General features: G+C 34.5%; 1 protein-coding gene across 1 annotated transcript in view; it reads right to left on the bottom strand.

Annotated features, from left to right (window-relative positions):
- The window catches only part of LOC121726460 (hemicentin-1-like), a 115,227-nt gene that overhangs the window by 51,009 nt on the left and 46,140 nt on the right, over positions 1-18,078 (bottom strand). The window contains exons 5-6 of the mRNA XM_042113845.1: positions 4,980-5,183; positions 4,044-4,195 (exon numbers count right to left, since the gene is read on the bottom strand). Of these exons, the coding sequence (XP_041969779.1) occupies positions 4,044-4,195; positions 4,980-5,183 (356 nt within the window). The remainder of the gene's footprint in view (positions 1-4,043; positions 4,196-4,979; positions 5,184-18,078) is intronic.

Genomic DNA, 18,078 nt, shown 5'->3' with positions numbered 1-18,078 from the left:
GATGTCAACAAAGCTAGGGATATAGAATTTCGGCCACTAGGAGCAAGTATTAAAACTAGCTTAACCTCCAAATTACATGAGATTTCGGTGAATAGCTTAATAGTTACCGATGGTCAAAGATACTACATTTTGTCACTCACTGATTGACAGATCATCAAAATTCTAGGGTACTTCTAGCAGACTTAGAACCTTGAAATTTGGTATCCCGATAGGTCTTTATTCACAATGAAAGGAAAAAGTATGAAACTGGCCAAGTACGAGTCTGACTGACGTACATAGGGTTCCATACGGTACCGTAAATTTGTATGGGAGCCCTCCTTAAATAATAAGTTTTAATAATTTTTATTAAAAATTATTACAGTAAAGATACAACAGAGTATTTTCTGAAATTTTCAAAAACCTTGATGTTACCATTATGGATATAGAGCAAAAAAGGGAAAAAAATAATCGTGTTTGTTGTATGAGGCCCATTAATTATTTATTTTATTTTAATTGGACTATTATTTTTTATAACGATACCAGAAATACATAATTTGTGAAAATTGCAACTATCTTGCTATTGCGGTTCTCGAGATCCAGCCTGGTAACATACGGATTACAAAATAAGTTGAAGGCTTGCTTCAACTTATTTTGTAATTTAAATCAACATTCAATAAATGTATCAATAGTTTTCTTTATTTTATAATTATTATAGTAGCTTGACAATGAGCACTAGAGAAATAATCAGTGACTAATTGGATTTATTGGGTACCATTGGCCACATACGTCGTTACATACTAAAACTTAACTACGCTTGCCGTCTGTGTAAGTATGTTACTCCTCCAAATATGCAGTTATATATTTTGTTTCTCTTGTGCTCATTGCCAAGCCACTATGATAATTATAAAATAAAGAAATCTATTGATACATTTACTGAATGTTAATTTAAATTACAAAAAAAGTTGAAGACTTGGCTTGAATGTGATCTGAAAACTTTTTGCGACAGAAGTATTGTATAGCTATGCAATATTTTGCTTGGCTCCTTTTACATTTCATGTTTTTGGTGAGATAATATTAAAGGAAATTGCAACAATTACTCAGCGCCTTGCTCTATATCTTCTCAATATACAAAATGGCGATACCACAATGGCGATATTTACCCCTTTAAAACTTTCTTCTATGCATGGATTTTAATAGTTTAAAAAGCACTATTCAAAATGAACTATAAAATGTATTATTGTACAAATTATTTTTCCACCTCAATAAACACTAAACTAAACTTATAGCACAGAATATATATTTTTCATTTGTTTTTAACGAGGTAACTGATATTTTATCAATTATTTCGGGAGAGGCAATATTTTCCCCGATTTAATAAACGTGTAGCACATGGTCTTTTCAATATTTATGTAATGGCTGATATAAAAATTTATCCCGAGCTAGCTTCTGCTGATATATTAAAAGTCCATGGGACTAGGACGCCTTTTATTTGCACAGGATAAGAGACCGTTGAATATTTCTATTCGATATTTTCATTTCTGTTTGTTTATATCTTTTGATGTAAGTACAAATAAAGGATATTGATATATTCTGTAGCATTTCATATCTCTACTGCCATAGCTTATAACTTTTTATTGGAATTGTTTCATGCTATATGAAAGTGTGGTATCCTGACAAAATTCAGAAATAGGCAGATTCTTCATGTAATGTGTGATCTACTAGTAAACAAAATAGCTTAGCGTTGCCTTAAAAGTCGTAAATGAAAACATGTATTAAGAGGGCGACTAACCCAAAAATCAAACATCGTCCTTCTCTCTTCACACTCACGCCCGTCTTTCATATGCCAGGTGAAAAAGAACGACGCGGATTCATCGCCAAATTAGTTTTTTCTCAATAACTCGATAAATATACAACATTTTAAAAATCCGCTAGGTCGATCTCTCAACGATAGAATTTTATACAATGTGTTAAAATATTAACTTAGTTCAATGCACGGTTATGGCAATAAATGACAAATTTGTGAAAATTAGATGCATCTTTGTGATTTTTTTCTATCGAGAAAATTTTAAGATATCGTGTTTTTGCTCAGATCGAATTCTCGGAAATATAATGTACCTAGTATCCAATTTTAGTAAATGAAACAATTCGGGGCTTATTATTTAAAATGAATTATAAAATCGACACTTTAGGGTTAGTCGCCGCCCCAGCTGGTCAATAGTAGTATAACGTAGTTCCTTACTAATATTATAAATACAAAAGTGTGCCTAACTGTATATTATGTGTCTGTGACCCCTTCATGCTTAAATGATGATGAATGGCCTAGATGCCTGATATAAATGGTAAAATAAAAAAATTAAACCGTTGAACTGATTTTGATGAAATTTGGAATGGAGATAATTTAAGTCCCGGAAAGGACGTCGGATAGATTTCAATCCGAAAAAATTTACGATTCCCTCACGATAAACGAATTCCTGCGCAGCGGAGTTGCGAGCGTTACGGCTTGTCCACATCTCTACGTCACGACGTCGGCAACGTGGAACGGTGCAGTAACGTGGCACGTTACGTTGCGCGTTGACGACGTCGTCAACGCGGAACGATGTGGTAACGTGGCACGGTACGTTGTCGTGATGTGAAAATTTACATCAACGTAACGTGAAAATGCACGTCACGGTGTAACAAATTTTTACGTCTTTTTTTTCTTAAATCTCTCTCTTCGTCTTTTAACAATAGCAGAAGCAAAATACGTATTGTGCGGTCCATAATATCTACTTAGGTAGTGAAGAATGTAGCAGTTTCACAAGGCATGGTGACGTACAATGTTGCTACATCGTGACGTGCATTTTTACGACGTTGACGTAAAAATGCACGTCACGTCACGACAACGTACCGTGCCACGTTACCGCACCGTTCCACGTTGACGACGTCGTGACGTGGAGATGTGGACAGGCCCTTATCTAGTGATTGACGTTGTTTACAAAAAACAACGTCATTCAATTTATAAGAAAAATATAATTAATAGCATTTTCTCTGTGTATTGAAATACTATTATGTAAACCAATGGAATATTTACAATACCACCGTCTGATTGAAAACAAATATACATCCACGAGAAAGAAGCGTTTTAAAATTAACATAATATAATGTAGACAGTACTTTGGGGGAGGCCTTTGCCCAGCAGTGGGACAGCATAGGCTTTTAATAAATAAATAAATAAATAAATAAATAAATGTAGACAGAAATTGTTTTTTTTTTTTTCACTAACCGTATAGTTTTCAAAACAAACTAAATTAACAAGGTATTCGATTTCGACGTTTTATATTTTAACGAGCTTTTGCCCGCGGCTTCGCTCGCGTTAAGAAGTATTATTATATGCAAACTTTCATCCCCTATTTGAACCCCTTGGGGTTGGAATTTATCAAAATCCTTTCTTAGCGGATGCCGGATGACGTCATAGATCCGTCCAGTGGTTTGGGCTGTGCGTTGATAGATCACTATGTCAATCAGTCAGTCAGTCACCTTTGAGTTTTATAAATATAGATTTTTTTAATGAAAACAAATATCTGGAGAAATACCACGGGCTCACAGAAAACCGGCGTGAACCAGCGCTTGCGCTGTGTTTCGCCGAGTGAGTGAGTTTTTTTTTTTTTATTAAATAAGGGGGCAAACGAACAAACGGGTCACCTGATGGAAAGCAACTTCCGTCGCCCATGGACACTCGCAGCATCAAAAGAGCTGCAGGTGCGTTGCCGGCCTTTTAAGAGGGAATAGGGTAATAGGGGAGGGTTCCGTCGGCGACGGAACAAAAAGTTTTTCAATGTTCCGGGGTCATGGATGTCATTATTAAATGTGTGTATGATATAATAAAAATCTTAAATATATTATGTATAGTATAAAAGTATTAAATATATTTCCGTTGTCTGGTACCTGTAACACAAGTCCTTCAGGTACTTAGCACAGGGCCAGACTGACCTGGTGTGAAGCGTCCATAGATATTATTATTATTATTCGAATCAAATATATTAATGTAACTATCAATTATCAAAATATCAGTTCTAAGTACTTACAGTTTTCGCTTTTCGTCTCAATGGCTTCGTTCCTTTCAGCCACGTGATTTGGGCCTCTGGCCTGGACCCTGTGGCCCTACACTCCACCTCGTAGCTTCTGTCAGCTGATAGCTGCCGGTTTTTATTGACAATCTGAACCGTAAGTGGTCTTACTGCAACAAACTGCTATGTATGTATTTGATGTTAACAATTAGTCTACAAAGTATGTTTTATGTCCACCGACGATAAACGTAAGAAGTTGTCGTAGTTCTGAATTTAACACTTCTACATTTTCAGGCTCCTTTAGTGCAAACGAACCTTTATGAGAAGTGGTAACAACTAACACTACAATACTACCATATTGTGTCAAATATCTTTACTATTATTTTGTGAGCGATTGATCAGTAAGGCTGGTTTTATAGTTATGCGTTTCGCAGCGCCGTTGGAGCGCGCGCGTTCAAAACGTATGGACGAACGGCGCTGCTCAAGCGCGCGACTTTAAAACGCAACTACTACCCCCATACATCTTCGAACGCGCGGCGTACCAACGGCGCTGCCGAAACGCTTAACTATAAAACCAGCCTAAGAGCTGGTACACATTGGGCGTTTTGAAGCGCGCGATAGGCGCGCGCTTTGCTAATGCGCGTTTTGAGAACCCCGGATTCCATTGAAGCGTACACTGTATGCAAGCGCGCGTTTGACGCGCGCTTGCATGTGTACGCTTAGTAAAGCGCGGGCCTAACGCGTGCTTCAAAACGCCCAATGTGTACCAGCTGTAATATTACGATCTTGAAAAAAAAAAATTAAGAACATATTATTTAAAAGCCAATTATTATTGTGCGTTTACATTGGAGTCGTTCTCATTTAATTCTAAGCACTTTCAATCTACCTACGTATAGCTACCAAAATCCGTCCGTTTAGTTGATAACAAACACTATTACATTAGATTGTACTCACGGTTGATATCCAATATCAGGAGCTTCGTGAGTGGCTGGGCCAGATTGGTATTCGTAGCCTGGCATATGAGCCGCGCGTTCAGATGCTGTCGACCAATGCTGGGGAACTTTAGCGTGTTCACAGTCACTCCATTGGATCCTCGCTCGAAGGAGTCGTCGATAACCGTATTCTCCAAATACCAGATCACAGTTGGTCGCGGGTCACCTAAACAGAAGTTAAGCTTTAATACACAATATTGGGTCAACGCATTGAGCCAGCGCAATGGACCAACGTGTTGAGTACGGAATGCCGCTACCAACTTACCGCCTAGTACTCCTCAAATGTGGAGTCTGTCATTAATTATGGATTAAATTGCTATGGGTTAACGTTTAAAACGTATATAGAGCAAATTAAAAATATACAAATAAGGTTTTTAAAAATAATGGTAGACAAAAGAACAAAAAATAAATACAAAGACGACTATTGTAAGCTATTCCAGGAATGTGAAATTATACCAGTAAGTGAAAAAGTGAAATATTTAATTGCGATAGAAACATATTATAGTGATAAATTTAAAATAAAGATAAATCATAAATATAGTGTTAGAGAGTCGAAAAAAGGAAAGTTAGAGCAAATAAAAGTAAATAATTATTATGGGGAAAGAACTAGGAAGTATATAGTGCCTAAGTTATGTAATAAGTTTAAGTTATTAAGAGAGGAAAAGAAAATAAAGTGTAAAAAGAAATTAAAACAAAAACTCAAAGAAATGCTTGGATATACTAAGAAAATGTAATAAAAAAAATGTAGTCTCATTCTCACACACAAATACCGACACACACACACAAACACACACACACACACACACACACACACACACACACACACACACACACACACACACACACACAGAGAGAGAGAGACACACGCACACACACGCACAAACACACACACACACACACACAAACACACACTTTTTAGTTAGTTCATAATTATGTTACTTGTTAGTATTATATTTTGTGTAATTATTGTATTACAATTGTAATTTTTTGTGTTTGAGCGGAACGCCTACAAACTGCTTGTTCAGTTTGGCGTATTAATGTATACTGTAAAACAATTGTAATAAAGTGAATAAAGTATTTAAAAAAAAAAAAAAAATGCGCTGGCACAATGCGTTGCCCTTTATGTGTGTGAATGTGTTAATAATAAATATATTAGGATAAATATAGTTTTATATTTAAAGTTTGTATATATATCTGTATAATATTTTAGATTGTATTGTACTTAGGGAATGCAATCTCGTTCTCGCAAGATCTCGGCCTTTTTAGCGACATTGATCTCAGACGAAAAAAAGGCGAGATCTCGCTAGTTTGACGAGATTGCACTTGAGCATAAAAACGTCTTATTTGAAGCGCGGACTGACACGGACGGAGTTGCGATCACGAAGTTAAAACAAAGAGGAGCTGGCCTAAGCAACTTTGCACTGTGATTCTCAACTAGGTCCTGAACGTAGGTCCTGAATTTTAACTTCTCTTTGTTTTGTTTGTTATAAAATAACTATTTTATTACTAAAAGATTTGTGTTTGATAATACGCTTTTATAATTCTGGACGTCACGTTTTCGTGGACGCCGGCTTCCACGATAAAACGTTGGGTAATGGGATACGTTAAATGCCCTTTTGATTTTACGCACCGCGGACGTTTTGTGCGGTTCAGAAGTGTAAACGTTGTGATGTCCTCTAACGTGCACAATAAAAAGTTATCGTTGACGGAAATTTAAAAGCGTCTCCATATTTTTCCATTTACTTTACTTCCCTATGTTATCGTTTTACCGCGGATGGCCACGATATTACCCCACGTCTAAAATTATAAAAGCGCATTAGAAGAGAAGACTGGCTGTTTCTATAATTTGTTATTTGATAGATAGTAGATACGTATGTCAAAGTTTACTACTTAAAAATTATAGAGAGATACTTACATCAAACAATGTTTGATGCATAAAATTCTATTGAAAAAAGTCGTGAAAATGGATGTTAATCTTATAATACTTATAATATTGTTACCTTGTGTGTGATATTATATAAATCCCCTACTCAATACTAGATGGCATGAGGTGCGCAAGTACATACTCGAACCTTCTAGAAAGGTCCAATGTTTGTTTACGTGTTTACCGTTTTTTTTTTGCGTGTTTACGTGTTTAGTTGTTTGTTTTTATTGTGTTACATGCTCGAGCCTCCTAGAAAGTTCCCACGGTTGTTTACTTGTTTACGTGAATCGGGAACTTTCTGGAATTCGTCTCGCCATATAAACCATTCTTAGGTACCATCGAGGAAGTTGATTCCTATGCAATTGACAGACCAACGTTATTTGGTCTAATATGTCAATTCAATGTTAATTGTGATCTGTCAGCTGGGTTTGACATAACGCAACCAAACTACTTAGGTCCCCGATTTGCATAGGAATCAACTTCTCTGATAGTACTCTTCTTTAAAACTTAATTTCAAGATCAATCCTGACTTTAGTCACATTTGCTATGACAATCTTTTTTTATTGCTAAGTTATGGTAGCAAATAAAAGTATTTTCTCAAGCATAGTTAACATAAAAAGTACAAGTTTATTTATTTATCGTCGATGAAGACACATACAACGGCGGGTATTTATTACATATTTAAGCCATAGAAAAAAAAATCACACATGAATCACAATACTATGTTTTATAAAACTGTAAGTAGCGAGACCTGTTTTCGTAGAAAGTCTTTTTGTGTAGAGCCAAAAGATATTATCTTTATCATTCCATGTTCATTTCATTCAATTTTCTATTTTATCTTAGAGCCTGGGGGAATAATATTCAACGAGACTATAATACTTGAGACAACATATAATTGAAAAGGGAGTCGCCCTTTGCGTATTGACCGATGAATCTGAGGAATATTTCTTTTTATGGCCCTACTAAAATGAGTTCTTCTTTATTTCGTCGGAAGTTGGAGGCTTTAGAGAAATAAATAATAGACTTAATCATATAATGTGGAGTGAAAGGTCACTGGAATAATTTCGAAAATGTTTAGTGAAAAAGAAAAAGAATAGAAATAATAACAGGTTATGGTCAATAGTCGACATTCTGTAACTAGTACAATCAGACAAGTTGATTTATAGGCAGTTGGCGGACCTACGCGGTTATTTGGTCGCGTTATGATATTGCCGCTGCCGCTGCGGGGCCGTGTGTAGGGGCCCATAGAAATACAAGGATAAGGACCTGTTTCACCACTTCCTGATAAGGCTATCCACCAATTAACTTGACAGATAAAGTATGGAAAACCTGTCAAAAAAGTTGTGAATAGCCTTTTAGGCAATTTATCAGCAAGAGCAACAGGCCCTAAGTACCTATTGCAGCGGCGTATGTGTAAACTACAGTCAGCCACAGTGTAAACAGCCTCAGTCATGGTTTGGGCTGGGTTTGACATAACGTGACCAAATCACTTTGATCTGTCAACTCCCTATGAATCATTTTTTTCGAAAAAACATGTTTTAGTCGTATTCAATTATTCATATTATTACTGCACGGGAACCGCGAGGTTCCCGCTGTGTCTGAACAAGCACTTACTCTTAATATAAGTACTTAAAAATAAATAATTAAATCACGTAGCATAAAACAAATGAGTACTTACTTAATTAATTATTTATAAACATAACCCTAAAAATATGAAATTAATTAAGTAAGTACTCATTTGATACCAGAAGAGACCCGAATCCGTCTGTTTGTCTGTCACTAGTTTGTAACCTTGAGGTATGAACCTCGAGGGCGAGAGGAAGAGGATAGGGTAGACGAGACAGCGAAAATCTAATTTGAATTTAAAAAAAATCAAAAACTTTCTCAAATCACGTCACATCAAAAATACATGCCCATACAATAAACGCAAATTTTCCGTTCGGCACGGAACTCTTCGTGCAAAGTTCTATACTAGACCAGTTTTATTAACCAATTTAGTTTCTAAAATTTAATCACACCGCCTCAAAATAACTTTCAAATTGACGTTTGATAAAGGTTGTTTTACTATTGACTTCGAGGATCTCGTTTTTAAATGAGACTCAATTAAATTGAATCCTTTGTTCTTATGTAAATAGTAGCGAATTCCAATTATTACTTCATATAGACTAATTAATAGCTTTTTATCGATATTCAAATTTGATATAATATTAGAATTTAGATTTATTAAGTTTTCATAGGTGATTTACTATTGTTTACTGAAATATTAAATTTATTTTCTGCAATTTGAAACTAATTTAGTAATACTAACAGAATGAAATGCCAAGATCGATTGAAACGTACCTATATTATGTGATAATTCAGAGCCTACAAAATACTACCATTCCAAATTTCTTTTAAATTTGTCCAGTAGTTTTTGTAAAATATATATTTACACTGTGGTCGAGTAAAATATTATTCCATGCTTATGTTACTACTACTATGTGTACTAGTATGTTCTTCTTTTACAATATTATCTGTTACTAGATAATCCAGTGTATCCTTATAGTATCAATTACCTCCTAATATACAGTGTGTAACAAAAATAAGTGATAATACTTTAAGGTGTGTACGTGTTCCTTGTAGAGAGTTCACTGTGAAAGTAGCAGTGCTGAAAGACCAACATTTTTTTTCACATTTGTATGGGGAAACTCGTGACGCTTGGGCCCTTGCCCATACAAAAGTGAAAAAAAAATTTCGTCTTTCAGCGCTGCCACTTTCACAGTGAACTCTCTACAAGGAACACGTACACACCCTAAAGTATTATCTCTTATTTTTGTTACACCCTGTATAAACCTTCTCTGGACTTCCAGTTTCCAAGACTAAAATGAGCTCAATCGGTTCGGCCGTTTTCAAGTTTTAACGAGACTAACAATATCGAAAGTTAATTTTTATTTACATAGATCGCGTGGGAACTATACATATTTCCGAGATAAGAAGTATCCTATCCTATGGCCTTTCTCGATTTAGTGGTTTGGGCGTAAATAGGTAACAGACCGACAGACAGATTAGATGGACAGGCAGATAAACTTTCGCATTTTTAAAATAATTAAGTATGGTATTATGTATTATGTATTATGGATATTATATGGAATATGGAGAAATACCACGTTCTCACAGAAAACCGGCGTGAAACAGCGCTTGCGCTGTGTTTCGCCGAGTGAGTGAGTTTACCGGAGGCCCAATCCCCCACCTTATTCCCTTCCCTACCCTCCCCTATTCCCTTCCCTTCCCTACCATCCCCTATTCCCTTCCCCTCCCTACCCTCCCCTATTACCCTATTCCCTCTTAAAAGGCCGGCAACGCACCTGCAGCTTTTCTGATGCTGCGAGTGTCCATGGGCGACGGAAGTTGCTTTCCATCAGGTGACCCGTTTGCTAGTTTGCCCCCTTGTTTCATTAAAAAAATGGATCTTAATTCAATTAATGCTCCTATTTCTTATTTTATAGCGGCATGTTTCTGTTTTCTACGTAATTAAATTAAATGTTGACTACGAAAACTAGATTTGCCCTTCCGAATCACTAATTTGAAATCAGTCAGGGCAATTATATGGACATTTGTAGACGGATTACAAAGATCAAAGTCGGAAAATCCGTTTACTTGATGTAAGGATCAAAGATTTTCGATACACGATAAACCCTGCTCAAGGGCGCACTTTGCGAAAAAACAAATTTCAATACACAGCGGGCTATGTCAACCAAAAGAGTAAACATCCCTTTATTTAGTATATCGTTTCTCGCTTTTGCTTTTAGAAATGTACGCAGCCCTATAAATATAAAATATATAAAATGCAAGGATTTTATAACACGTTTTTCATCAATGTTTTTTGATCATCAGTCTATGCCAGGGGTCACCAAATGGCGAACCGCGGTCCGCATCCGGACCGCCGACCCATTGTGTGCGGACCAAGCATGATGTTATAAGATGTGTGTGTGATGTTATAAGTGTTTTATAATAATATAGCCTAAATACTTCCTCGATAAATAAGACTATCCAATACAAAAAGTATTTTTCAATTCGAACCAGTTGTTGCACAAGTTATTCAGCTTTATAATATACAGTGTGTAACAAAAATAAGTGATAATACTTTAGGGTGTGTACGTGTTCCTTGTAGAGAGTTTACTGTAAAAGTAGCAGCACTGAAAGACGAAATTTTTTTTTCACTTTTGTATGGGCAAGGGCCCGAGCGTCACGAGTTTCTCCATACAAAAGTGAAAAAAAATGTTGGTCTTTCAGCGCTGCTACTTTCACAGTGAACTCTCTACAAGGAACACGTACACACCCTAAAGTATTATCACTTATTTTTGTTACACCCTGTATAAGTACATAGATATGATTATCCCAAAATTTAGACCTGCTATTATAAATAGGGGGTTTAAATTTTGGTAAAATGATAAGTCGTACGAAAAAAAAGTGTTTTAATATTTTTGTAGGAAATTCTATGATCTACAATCTTGTTCTATCTTAGTTTATGATAAAATATACCGTTTAAAAAAAACGAGAATAACCTAATTTTCGTGACTTTGAATAAAACTTTTAACAAAGAGAATTGCCGGGGACTTTGAAGGTTTTACTTGTATTGGTGTACTAAAACGTCTCTAGAATTTTTCAGCTCTATGCGAATTATTCCTAGGTCGAAAGTTTCTTTTCCTGGATGGGTTTATACTTTATAATATTATTGTCATGACGTGTACGCGTACATTCCATTTTGAGTAATTTAATAATTTTACGAGATTGACCCATATGTCGTCGGCGTAAAGCTGATGCCAGCTAGGTATAATAAGCTTGTACAATTATGCCAGTGACGTCACTCTACCAAATGCTATTGGATTACGACATCCCGGCAACTGGCGAGCCTCCGGTGCATGACAGCCGACAGGTGAAATATTAGTTACCCGGAAGTTCCTTCATCAGTTGAAATGTTAGATGATAGGATGAAATACTAGAAGACATTCTTAATTATTTTAAACCTAAAAACATTTTCTTCAATACACGGTACACTGTGTTTGAGATATTGTTTTGATTTAAAAATCTCATAAATATCTTATGACTTGATTTAAAGTAACTTCAAACTAAAATCTTTATTAATCTTACAAAACATACTTACTTAATTCATGTAGAAGTTAATAATGATTAATGATAATTATGTCAGAATTTTAAGGCGACGCCTTGATACTTTGGCTGTAGCAATATCGATTTTTCTTAGCAATGACTAAAGCTAAGAAATTAAAGTTCATTGTCAGCATTCATCATGTCTTTGTATTTGAATTACTCATAGCATAACACGATTGGTCAACTTTTATAACACAGAGTAATCAATTACAAAGACCTCTGTAAAAAAAGGGATTCTAATTTTGCCAACAGAGGAGAGTGATTTAGCTCCAATTTCACCAACGACTGTTAAAGTTAACGCCGGAATTAGTATCATGTTACCTCTTTCGATTTTCATATGAATAAAAGAGAAGACATTACATTTTAACAAGCTGTTAACACTAACAGACGTTGGTGAAATTGGGGCTTAAGCTTCCAAAATGTGTACATAGATTGGTTCAAGCATACACTTTAATTTGCCTATAATAGCTTATATGAAAATATATTATATTTAGGGTTTTTAAATTACGCGACAAAAACCATTTTGTCGCTTACGCCCTTTCCATTTCTTGCTGTTCCATTTCTAACCTTCTTTCAACAGTATTTTTAGGGTTCCATAGCCAAATGGCAAAAAACGGAACCCTTATAGATTCGTCATGTCTGTCTGCCTGTCTGTCCGAATGTCACAGCCACTTTTCTCCGAAACTATAAGAGCTACACTATTGAAAATTGGTAAGTAGATGTGGTCTGTAAACCGCATTAAGATTTTGATACAAAAATGGAAAAATTATTTAAAAAATTAGGGGGGGATAGGTACAACTGAAACAAAAAATATTTTTTTCATCTAACCTATGTGAGATATTAAATTACGTGTGGGGTATCTGTGGATAGGTCTTCAAAAATCATATTGAGGTTTCTAATATAATTTTTTTCTAACTTGAATAGTTTGCGAGAGAGACTCTTCCAAAGTGGTAAAATGTGTGTATGTCCCCCCCACTCTTATTATGAAAACTATGTTGTATCGATGTACATTATTATAAAATCTACCAACAAAAATTGGTTTGAACGAAATCTATCATGTGGTTTTTTTATACGTCATAAATGGTAAACCTTAAATAAACTTTCATTAAATCAACTGAAACATAAAAATAAGTCAAAACCCTTTTAATTTCATAAAAATAAACCTTATTGCTGCGGCGGAACCCCATCATGGGCGAGTCCAACTCGCACTTGGCCGGTTTTTTACTTAAACGCGGCGTCACCTTAAATTATGATATTGTAATGAGTATTTTGATTTTTAAAATACAATTAAAATTATGAAACATTTTTAAATTGTCGTTCTGTTTTACATTGTTATGATTTTGATTGTCTTTTATTATATTTTGTGATAAAGAAAAACTATTTAAGTAACTTAAGTTTTCAATTTGGTTACCGGAACATAAAAGGACATACGGATATAAAATGTATCGCAAAGATAAATTTATTGAAATATAGTAACGAATTGATGTATTCATAAAATGGTTCATGATTTTTCATCTCCTTTTTTCTGAATACTGAGTTCGTTAATGAAGCTATAATGAAAGCATAACGAAGTTGCAATGATCAAATTGTTGATGATTTTCTGTGCTATTATGACTTTCATCAAATGTTTTTGGTCACCGTTTAAATCTAGCCTTATAATACAGGTTATTGAAACTACAAGCCTGTAAACTGGTATTGTATTCATTATTTATCTAATTAAAAGTGTTAATAATCAAGATATATTAACCATGTAAGGATAGCATTCCGATTTTCGTAGGACGCGACCGCGACCGAATAAAATTATATTAAAATGCCACTTTATGAAGTAGGCAATATGCTTCATTTTCTACCGACATTGCATTGGTGTAGCATTCGAAGAAGCCGCTGCTTTGCGGCAGCGTAGACCAAAATTAATCCTAAATCATTGTATTAAACAATTTTATTAAACTATATTAATTAATTATCTATTAATTACTAATTTTATTATTAAAGCATTTCATTAGATTTTTATCGGTCCCAGTCGCGCGATTCTGAGACCGAAATGCTAACATTATATTTTCAATTTCTTATATCACATGTGGTATACAGCAGGGCTCGGAAACCGGTTGCAGAAAAAAACCGGTTTCGGTCATTGACCCCAAACTGAAATCGATTTCGGTTAAAGGTTGCACTTTACCGGTAAAAACCGGTAAACGCAGAATACCGGTGTTTCTTTAATTTCGGTTTTGGTATTGAAAATTAACCGGTAATTTGCCGCGCGCGACGTTGCCACCCCGTGCGCAAGCGAAAAGTAAGATTTTGCATCAAGGTATACCATACTGTATACCATGGTTGAGAAGGTGCTGACGGAAATAATTCCTTATAGATATAAGTTTGGGGGTTTAAGCGTTGTTTTAAGAACGGAAAGTATATGTTAATGTGCAAATTATATTCATCAGAATTCAGTAATAGTAATGGAAATTCAAATTACTATTTAGTATGTATGTGTGCTGTAGGATGAATATTATGATTTATGCCTGTTATCGGCAACCATCTCGTTTTTACAAAATGATTATACAGATTTTAATAGGTAATTAGTTTTCTATTAGGTATTTAGCAACTATCCGTTAAAAAATGTAGTGTTTATTTTTTATTTTACTCGATTTAAAAAGTGTATTTGTTTTATAGTCTAAGTCAGCGGCAGGCAACAGGCGGACCGCGAAAGGTCGAATTTCGGACCGCGAAATATTGCAAATATCAATTTAAAATTTTAATAACTTATGGTGTATTCCGAACACTTTAAAGAATTTGCTCCCGTTGGATATTTAACTTAAAAAAAAATTAGTTTGTTATTATTTTTAGCAATATTCCAGGAAAACAACTTCCACCTTTAAGTAAATGGGTGTACGCATAGGCATGCGTACAGCACCTCCCTCCTCCCACACTGCCTATGCGTACACTCGCATGCAAGAACTTGCAAACACCACCACCACACAAGCAATAATGTCGGCAAATCCGTGCAAGGCCCCTCACCACCATGCAGGTTGAAAACCTCGACGCGCGTTTCGCCCCAACACCGGAGCATCCTCAGGATGTGGACTCTACGAACAACGTCCGTTAAGTGCCGTTGTTCGTAGAGTCCACATCCTGAGGATGCTGAGGGAGGTGCTGTACGCATGCCTATGCGTACACTCACTCATTTACTTAAAGGTGGAAGTTGTTTTCGCGGAATATTGCTAAAAATAATAACAAACTAAATTTAAACTATGGATTTCCGCAAAGTAACGCCTGATTCCATTAACAATTTAACTTAAAGTTAATTTTTCAACAAATTAGACAAATGTTAACTAACGAAATTTTTTTGAACTTCCGTCCTCATTGTATATAAAAAAAAATGTTTAAATAATTTTCGTAAAAATTTTTCGCTTCGTGGAGCCCTCAAACATCCTACTTCCTACTAATATTATAAAGGCGAAAGTTTGTTTGGATGTATGGATGTATGAATGTTTGTTATTCTTTCACGCAAAACCTACTAAACAGATTCTAATGAAACTTTACAATAATATAGCTTATACATCAGAATAACACATAGGCTACAATTTTAACCGACTTTAAAAATGGGGGAGGTGTCATGTTCGTTTTTGTATGTTCAACGATTACTCCACCGTTTGTTAACGAATTTTCAAAAATTTTTTTTTTTGGTATATAGAGTATCATCTCAATTTGGTATTATATTCACAAAAGTGGTGATCTGATTAAGGATCCATGGGCGATTTCAAAAAAACGTGTACGGGGTATAAAATTTCATTTTAATTTTTTTGTCGGTTTTTTCTTTTTTTCTATAATTTTTTTTCTATAATGTACTTAATAGGAAATTTAGTTTATTATACAAAAAAACAAAAAAGAACGCGGAATTTAAGGCATTTTCCCGATAATATCAAAAATGACCGTAAAAAAAGTCACCCAACGAAGGTCACATAATGCTACCTTCTTGTTGTTTTAAATTATTTAAAAATTAACTATCTTATTTAGCACTAATACATTTTTGGTATCAAATACTATACAAGTTTTGCAATGTGTAAACAATAACAATAATCAAAGAAAAGTGATTAATAACAGTAAAACTTGGTCACATATCTGAACAAAGAAATTGAAACACCTGCACTTCAACAACATTTCCGCGCTTGTCACTAGTTAGTTTGCCAGTAAAAACAAAAAGACGTACCTATCGATGAAGTACATACGTTGTTTTGCCAGATCGTGCCGAATACTTTCTAGTATTAGATGAATTTTTGCAGAAACGAGCGGTCACAAAGCGGAATCTTCCGGAAGAGTAAAATTTTCGTTTTAAATTCAAATTAATTTTTAAAAGAAATTACATATAAAAATATATAATTGATACCTTCAACTGATACATTTGACCTTTGAGATTTTAAATTATATATATAATCACTACCAATACTGGATATTTTTAAAAATCAATCATTATCTGATCTCAGTTGGGAAGGGGACAGGTATATTTGATGGTTTTCAATACTTTAAAACCTTCGTAAGTTTTTTATTTAGTAAAGTAACAACAATTTATATATGTATTTAAAGATATACTTTTTTCACTTAAATTAATATATTCTGTTAAAAGTTATTTATCTCAACAAAATAAATTAACAAAGTCGAGGGACAAGGCAAAATCAGGGGGTACACATTTTTTTGAAAATGCCCCCATAAGTAATCGAGGGAGCTCCTCAAAATTTATAGGAAAACATGTGGTGACTTCGGTTTCGTGAAAAGTATTCTAAGCATATGCTACAAAGAAAGTAAGATTTTGCACCGAGGTATACCTGGTATACCGTGGTTCAGAAGGTGCTGAAAACTCCTGATTCTTTATAGATACAAGTTTGGGAGTTTCGGCGTTGTTTTAAGAACGGAAAGCATAATATGCTACTATTTAAATTACATTCATCATCGTCCCATGATTATGAGCCTATTATGACCCTGTTATTGGTACTTTTCATAGTCTTTTAGATCGAGACTCGAATTTATCAAGCGATAATTAAAAAAAAATCTATACTTTAATATTATAAACCTGAAGAGTATGTTTGTTTGAACGCGCTAATCTCAGGAACTACAGGTCCGATTTAAAAACTTATTTCAGTGTTAGATTGCTCATTAATCGAATAAGGCTATATATTATAACGCTAATCTAATACGACCGAAGAAACTCAGGAAAATGTGGGAAAAACGGGGGAAATATTAGAAAGGGTTTATCTCACGAACTACTGGAGCAATTTTTATGGCAATATTTACGTGAAGGGAGTATAGCTATTTTTTATGGGAAAATGTACGGTTTCTGTAAAATTCCTAACTATCGCGGGCTAAGCCGCGCGGGACATCAATTTATTATACAAACATACTTAATAAGATCACGCCATAAAAGTAAAAAAAAATAATACTTTGTTTATAATATTTTTTTTTACTTAAACAAAAAACTATAAATTCAAGTAATATTGTCAAAAATAATTTGGTTTCATTTATATCACATAATTGTTTTTATATAAATGAAAGACACATGTATTAACAAACGGTGGAATTTTTTATTTATAAATGAAAAATTCCACCATTTGTTTATAAAAAATGTATAAACAAATGGACTATTTCGATGCTTTAAAAAAATTTTTTTCTTAACTTTATGCTCTTGAAAATATTATGATTTTTAGAAACAAATTTTTTTCTTAATAACAATATTTAATTGTTTATAATCGTTTCTTTTAATATTTCTATTGTTAAAATTAATATTGATAGTGAAATAGGCTGGAGGCTGGAAGGTTTCTGAAGATAAAAGACTTTTTGCGAGCCTAGCCTTCGAATTTCAAAACTATGCACCATTTTGTGACGGGAATGAATCGGTAGACAAGATATTTTAAGAGCCCAGAGATGCCTAAAATAATCCCTGACCTGATCCTGAATGGTGATGATGATGATGATGATGAGGGAGTGATGACTAGAAGAGCGT

This window comes from Aricia agestis, chromosome 4 (genome assembly GCF_905147365.1).
Source record: "Aricia agestis chromosome 4, ilAriAges1.1, whole genome shotgun sequence".
NCBI lineage: Eukaryota > Metazoa > Arthropoda > Insecta > Lepidoptera > Lycaenidae > Aricia > Aricia agestis.
Note: the sequence above shows the minus strand (reverse complement) of the source record. Positions and strands in the feature narration are given on the sequence as shown.